The sequence below is a fragment of the Chrysochloris asiatica genome, unplaced genomic scaffold, assembly GCF_000296735.1.
Source record: "Chrysochloris asiatica unplaced genomic scaffold, ChrAsi1.0 scaffold00026, whole genome shotgun sequence".
Classification (NCBI taxonomy): Eukaryota; Metazoa; Chordata; class Mammalia; order Afrosoricida; family Chrysochloridae; genus Chrysochloris; species Chrysochloris asiatica.
The window spans coordinates 21,095,471-21,102,850 of NW_006408544.1; the positions used below are offsets into that span (position 1 = coordinate 21,095,471).

Below are 7,380 nucleotides of genomic sequence, written 5' to 3' on the forward strand. Positions count from 1 at the left end.
GCGCATTAACCCACAGGGCCACACCAGGGCTCCTAATAGGCTGTTGTTGTTGTTGTTGTTGTTGCTGTTGTTAAGTGCTATCGAGTTGATTCCAACCCTCAGCGACCCTTTACAGGGTTTCCAAGGAGCAGCTAGTGACCTTGAACCACTGACCTTGTGGTTTAAATGACTTTGCAGTCTGACGCATTAACCCACAGCGCCACACCAGGACTCCTCTCCAATTATACATAGCAAGCAGTATAAATTCGCATAAACAGTTAATAGTATGGCTCCTATGTGTTGGTACAATTTAAAATAGAGCTTGTTCCATTCAAGAGGGAACAAAATGGACAACAGTCGCCACCTTCATGGAGGTTACAGTCGAGGCAGGGAAGGTCTGATGGAAGTTAACACGATAAATAAGTAAACTATGTTCTATGTGATAAAGTGCTAAAAGTTATAGAGAAAAATAAGGTAATGGATTTGGATACTGCTAGAGCAAAAGGGAAGGTTGTGATTTGTGTAAAAGGGAGTCAGAGCATCTCAGAAAAGAAGGTGGCCTTTAAGCAAAGACCTACAGGAGATGAGGAGAGCACTGTGTGGATATATGGGGAGAGAACACACCACCCAGAGGAATGGCCAGTGCAAGGGCCCTGAAGCAGAAGCAGGCCTGCAGTGATGGGGAACAGCAAAGCCAGAACTGCTGGAGCACAGCAAATGAAGTGAGGGGACCAGCAGGAGAGACGAGGGACAGAAGTATCGAGGGTCATGTGGGCCCATGGCAAGATTTCCCTTTTACTCTATGTGGCCTGAAAAGTCACTGGAAGATTTTGAACAGAGGTATGACACAAATGGACTTATGTTTTAAAAGGTCCATTCTGATTGCTGTGTAAAGAATAAACTGCAAGGATATAAGCAAGGAGATTACTCGGGACCAAACCAAATAACCAACCCTACTGCTGTTGACTTGATTCTAATTGAGAGTGACCCTGTAGGACAGCAAAGAAGGGTCCCATAGGGTTTCCAAGGCTGTAAGCCTTTATGGAAGTGGACATCCACATCTTTCCCTCTATCAGTGGCTGATGAGTAGAAGCACCAACCTTTAGGTTAGAAATTAAGTGCTTACCTAAGGCACTACAGCCTTAATTAGGGCACTTGGTTTTTGGTCAGAGCAACTGGGAGACTGAAGTTGCCATGAAACAAGTTGGGAACATTTTGAGTGGTATGGGTAGCAGTCTGGGCAAGTTAAGTTTGGAAGGCCTATTTGACAGCTAAGTGGATGTAGTTTCAAATTTAGGATTGTCAGCATATACACTGAATTTAAGACAGTCAGACTAAATAAAATCACCAAGAACGAGTGTAAAAACAAAAGATAATGGAAGATGCTGAGCCCTGGCATGGCTCTAATGTTGAAAGAACAAGTACTAGCAGTGGCCCCAGTTTGCCAAACAACAATAAAGACGAAAGGGCAAATCTTCAGTTTCATAATCTTTTCATACTGGCGTCAGTTTAGGACTAATAATTTTGTCAATCTATTTTATAAATTATGAAGCAGGTAAATTTAGGTTGTTTAAATTCCTCAAAAAGATCCCAAAGGCAGACACACTGCTCTTGTTAGAACCTCTTATACAGAAGGTGCTCAATAAAGACCTGTTCAGACTTACATCACTCTAGCACTATTCTCACTTAATGTGCACGTCAACTTCCCCCATTTTCCTAAGTAGGACCTTATCTTCTACAAAGACATACAAATCATTTCCATCAGAAACCTGGTTTAATGATTAATCACAAGTTAGCTTCTGGCCTACCCAGCTGTTGGCTCCGAAGCTGTAGGCACGTAACCAGAAGAGACAGCGCCTCCCCGGCAATCAGTGAGTCTTTGGTAGATACAGACTGTTGTCGAACACAAATTCCTGCATGCAGAGCTACTGGCTCTCCTTCACTCCCAGAGCTGCAGTTGCTCCCTGAAAGCAAGCAAACACAAGTTCACAGTGGAGCTTACTGAAACTGTGCAGTATACTAAAACCCTTATAAAAAGTTCTAGAATCTTCACGTGATATCAAATTGTTCAAAAAAGCATCCAAGACTAAAAAACAAGAGTTGGATCACTCCATTTAAACTCCGTAACATCTCTGTACTGAAAACACATTTGGAAGCAGTCAAAATATGTTTACACAGCAAAATTAAGGTAATAAAAATATGAGTAGTAAAATCTGAGGGGTTTGAGGGAGCCCTCCAGGGTGCTGAAAATGTTCTCTAACTTGTATCCTATTCTAGTGAATTACACATATGTAAAAATCGTGTGCACATAACACCTCTGCACTATATGCATGTCAGATATTTTTACAATTTTTTTTAAGCTACTGAAACATTTGTAAATACCTAGACTGAGCAGGAAAGACAAATGAAGCTGAGAAATAAAACTATTTACGAAGGTCTAAATAAAACTGGCTAAACTAAATAATGAGTGTTTTAGAGGTTGGGATTCTAGATACATTTGTATCTGAGCCACAATTATTTGTCCCAAGACACTCCAACTCAATCAAGCCCAAAGAAACCTTGCTTTGGTTTGGTTTCCCTACTTACTCTGTGTACTCGTAAACATCTTTTATTCTTAAAAGAAGTATGATGTACACACAGTAATATGCATAAATCTTTAATACAGCTCAATTAATTTTTACTCAGGCTCAAAAACAAGAGAAAATGTTTTCTCCTTTCTGTGACTCTGACAAACCTATGTGGATCATTACTGCAGCAGTTTCTTGTTCAATGTTTTAATTACTTTCCCAATTGGTCAATACCTGAACTGCTGAGTCTGTTTCGAATTCCAGCAGGAAACAGAGAATTACTTTCTTTAATTGGCTGGCTACTCCCAACAAGGTCGAGGCGTCCTGCAGCAGCAGCCCACGACAGTCTCATGAAACAAGCCACGGTAGAAGTGAAATCACTTACTTCCATTGTCTATAAAGAGTTGTGGAAAGAGTATTAGGAGTAAAGCGGTATTTGAGCACATTCCACTGACATACATACTGATCCAAGATCATTCATAAGTACAGCCATCTTTACACCAATGCACTGTTCCATGACTTTCAATGTCTCGCTCTCCTCAGAAAACAGACACTCTGATCTCCATAATCTGGTCTCAAACTACTGTCTGTCAGTTTTAGTGTTTACTGTTTTCCCTCTTCCCAGATTACATTCTAGCCAAAAAAAACCACCTACTGACCTCTTGTCCAAGCTCTCATCTACCTATGCCTATGCTCTCCTTTGTAGATAAGAGGTTAAATATGCTTCCCATATTTAATCTCTATCCACTCTTCAAGGCCTACCTCAAACATCACAGGACAGTCACAGGTAAAGGTCAAGATTCCACCTCCTTTGAAGGCCCACAGGATATTTTCTGCATGGTTCTCTAATAAAACTTTATACTTCCTACCTTGGCTGATAGTTACTCTGTACTGGGGTTCTCTTTCTTACTCACCAGAAGTTCCTTAAAAGCAATACCCAGTCTTAATCTTTTTTTTTTGCATTATTTCTCTTCCTTTAATACTTTTTTGGTTGTCCTGGCATTAACCATTGCTTTGCTTTCCCTATACTGTAATGGTCCTTTTATCTTTAATTTCTTCATCTTTGTCATTACTGGTTGGTGTGTAAATTTGAATGATAGTTGTATTAGCTGGTCCTCCTTGTAAGCATACGGATGTTGACACTAGCAGCACTGTATTTCAGCATAAATCTTGAAATGTTCTTTCGGATGATGGATGTGATACCATTCCTCTTCAATGTCATTCCCCGTAGACTGATTATCTGATTCAAGATGGCCGATACCAGTCCATTTCAGATTACAAATACCAAGTCACTGTTATATACACACAGCCCCTGCCCCCAGCCAGTGTTTTCTAAATAGGAAGAACTTAAAACTTCTCAAATACACAAGTCACTTACTTGTATTGCAACTCGTGCAGCAGGGATGATTTCCTCAACTCGAATAGAGGACCTGTCAGACACTGACAACTGTCGGTAAGAGGACTTCTCTGGAGTACCACATAAGGACATCTGCCTGCTTGTTTGACGACTGACATTACGGAAAGGGCGAGAAGAAAGTGCTTCTATGCCATCTTTGGTAAGGTCTTCATCTAATAACGTGGGCATTGTTTGCCCAACAAGCAAAAATCTTAAAAGGAAATAAAAAGGTAGTTTATTCTAGGTACAAAATGATAGGGTTGGGGAGAAAAAGTTCAGTAATGTTTTGTGAGACTATTGCTATATATTCACATACCTTGCAAGCTGCAGACAGATGGAATAAACACCTTGCCTGGTTTCATAGTCGACTTCTGAGGGGATGGAGTCCCTCTGCATGACATTTACAACCAAACTTGAGAGAAAAGAAAAAAGAACACATTCAAGACGTCTATTTATTTTAAAGTAAATTTTGTATTAGTAATGTAATTGGTCATAAGTGTTGTCAATCAAAATTTCTATAAGATCTTTAGATATAAATGGACCGTACGTATTTTAATCACTCTGCTTTTCTATGGTATCTGTAACTCCTTTAGAATTAACTCCTGCTTAGTCAATAAGATAACCAAGACAAAGGTCTCCTTCTCACTAACTGGTCTGAGTTCACAGAACAAATGTGTTTTCTTGGTAGGAGTAGAACCACCAATTCAAAAATATATCTAAAATAGGTATCCTAAAACAAACTTGTTTCTCACCATGCCCACTACCACCTAACTTACTGCAAAAGTTCCTAATAGGTCTCCCTGCTTCCATTCTTTAACTGTCCCCCCCCTAAATCTATTAATACAAGACCAACCACAGTGACCCTTTAAAATATAAAATTCAGATCAGGGTATTTTGCTGGTCAAAATCCTCCCATTCTCAAAATTCTACTTCCTAGAGAAAAAAAAGCAGAATCCTCACAGTAGCTTATACGATTCTACATACCCTGACATCTGGGCCCTCCCTTATCTATTGTCCCACAGCTCTTTGCCTCACTCATCCTGTTCCAACCATAGTGGTTTCCTGATGGTCCCCAAAGATACCAACCCAGCCTCTGATGCCAGATGATACAGTGGGAAGCTTCCTTATTATCTCCATGTCTTGCTCCCTTGCTTCTTTCACGTCTTGTAAAATGTAATGTCATCAGTGAAGCACAACCCTCTTCAAGCCCCGCTTTCCTTGTTTTCTACAGCTCTTATCACCACGTGACATGCATTTTCACTTATGTACTGTCTCCTTCTCTTGACTGTAAGTTCACAAAACATGGATTTTTTTGACTAGTCTATTACTACTGCGGATTCTTGGTGTGGCGGTGTGGCGCTATGGGATTAGCATTGGACTTTGACAAAGTCAACAGTTCAAACCTACCAGCTGCTCCCAGAAACCCTGCACAGGATTGCTATGAGTTCAGGAACTGACTCGACAACACTTAACAACAATCACAACCTCTGATCCTGCTGGTAGAACAAATCCATGAACTCACTTAACAAAAAATTCAGACCAAACCCATTGTTGTGCAGTCCATTTAGACTCACTACAACCCTACAGGACAGAGTAGAACTGCCAGGTAGGGTTTCAAGGCTGTAAATCTTTACACAAGCAGACTGCCACAGCTTCCTCCCATGGAGTGGCTGGTGTGTTAGAACACCACCCCTTTTCTTTCCTTCGTCATCTAGGATATTCCTACTCATTTCTAAACTCTTCAGTTCAAATGTCAATTCCTATCAAACATTTCAGTCTTTATACTCTAAGCAAATGTAACCACTATTTTCTTCTCCACTGTCCCAAGAACTTTTTTATAAGTATCTTTAAAAATATTTAAAATGCAGTTAAAGTGTGTCATTTTCCTTTGTTAAACCGTAAGTATCTAAAGGGCAGGGATAAAATCTAATTCATTTCTACATCCTCAGCACTCAGCAGAATTCCTTGCACAGTATGATTATTGGGAATCAAATTCACCTTATCCCACATTGGTGTGGGATAAGGTGAATCAAAAGAAACAAAGCCTCCTCGCTTTCACTCTTTTTGAGAACTCCCCCACTATCAGGTCAAAGAGACATGCTTCTGTAACTTTTTCAAATTAATAAAAAATTGCAAAGTGAATCAAAATCTTCAAAAGGACTGAAATATCATTCCTTCTAATTGTAAATCTCTTAATACTTCACATAATCCCTTGTAGGAACAAGCAAGTCTTTGTAGAAGAAATTAACAGACATCACTAAAGTCACTTACTGCAACTCACATAACAATATACTGAAACGCTAACCTCAAACCTCCTGCTTTGAGGAAGTTCTCACAGAAGGATTTTGCACAGCTTCTTGCCATGTCATCATCAGCTGTCGGCATGAGTTTAGAGCTCAGCACCTAGGAAGCAGATGAACACAGTTAGTCATCCCAAAATTCCCAGGAGAAATCATCCCTGTAACTAAATACAACACTGAGGTAACCTGAGTTAGGATGTCTTTAAATGTTGCCATTTACTCCTCAAAGTAAAAAGGGCCTGACGAGTCACATGAAAATAATCACACTTTCCAAATTCTATTTACTTAGCAAGAAAAATCTTTTTGTTCTGAAGAAAGTTGGTATGTTCTTTTAATGTAACTAACAAATATAAAAGTCTAAGACCCTCAGGATTGGTTAAGAACAGGTAACTTTGACATGCTAGTGTGTTCTTGAAAAAAAGCATATAAGCTTACATTTTACAGAAGAGCTTATATGTTAGATATGTTAAATAAGTTCCCTTAATAATGACTTTAACTCATATTTAGTTAGCATTTTCAAGGCTGTTAACTTTTCAGGGAACAGTTTCTCCTGATCTTATTGTTAGCAGCTAAGCCCTTACCTGCTACTTTAGTAAGGTTTCTACTACTATTAATATTATTGTTGTTGTTAGGTGCCATCGAGTCGGTACCAGCCCATAATGACCTTATGCACAGCAGAACAATACACTGCCTGATCCTGGGCCAACCTCACTACTGTTCCCATCGATGCTGCCACTTGGCCAATCCATCTCATTGGGGTTCTTCCTCTTATTCACTGATCCTCCACCTTACCAAACATATCCTTCTCCAGTAATTGGTCCCTCCTGACAATATGTCCTAATTATGAGAGACGAAGTTTGGCCGTCTTGGCCTCCAAGAAGCACTCTGGCTGCACTTCTTCCAAAACAGATCTATTGGTTCTTTTGGCAGCCCATGGCACTTTCAATATTGTCCTCCAACACCAAAACTCCAATGCATCAATTTTTCTACGGTCTTCCTTATTCACTGTCCAGCTTTCACATGCATATAAGGTTATTGAAAATACCATGTCTTGGATCAGGTGCACCTTAGTCCTCAAGCTGACATCTTTGCTCTTCAATACTTTAAAAAGGTCTTGTGCAGCACATTTGCCTAATGC

The 7,380-nt window shown here is 39.9% G+C and overlaps 1 protein-coding gene across 1 annotated transcript in view; it reads right to left on the reverse strand.

The window, feature by feature from the left end:
- USP24 (ubiquitin specific peptidase 24) overlaps window positions 1-7,380 on the reverse strand; it is a 184,720-nt gene that overhangs the window by 55,053 nt on the left and 122,287 nt on the right. The window contains exons 32-36 of the mRNA XM_006839815.1: window positions 6,248-6,345; window positions 4,259-4,354; window positions 3,925-4,153; window positions 2,781-2,940; window positions 1,788-1,943 (exon numbers count right to left, since the gene is read on the reverse strand). Coding sequence (XP_006839878.1) covers window positions 1,788-1,943; window positions 2,781-2,940; window positions 3,925-4,153; window positions 4,259-4,354; window positions 6,248-6,345 — 739 coding nt within the window. The remainder of the gene's footprint in view (window positions 1-1,787; window positions 1,944-2,780; window positions 2,941-3,924; window positions 4,154-4,258; window positions 4,355-6,247; window positions 6,346-7,380) is intronic.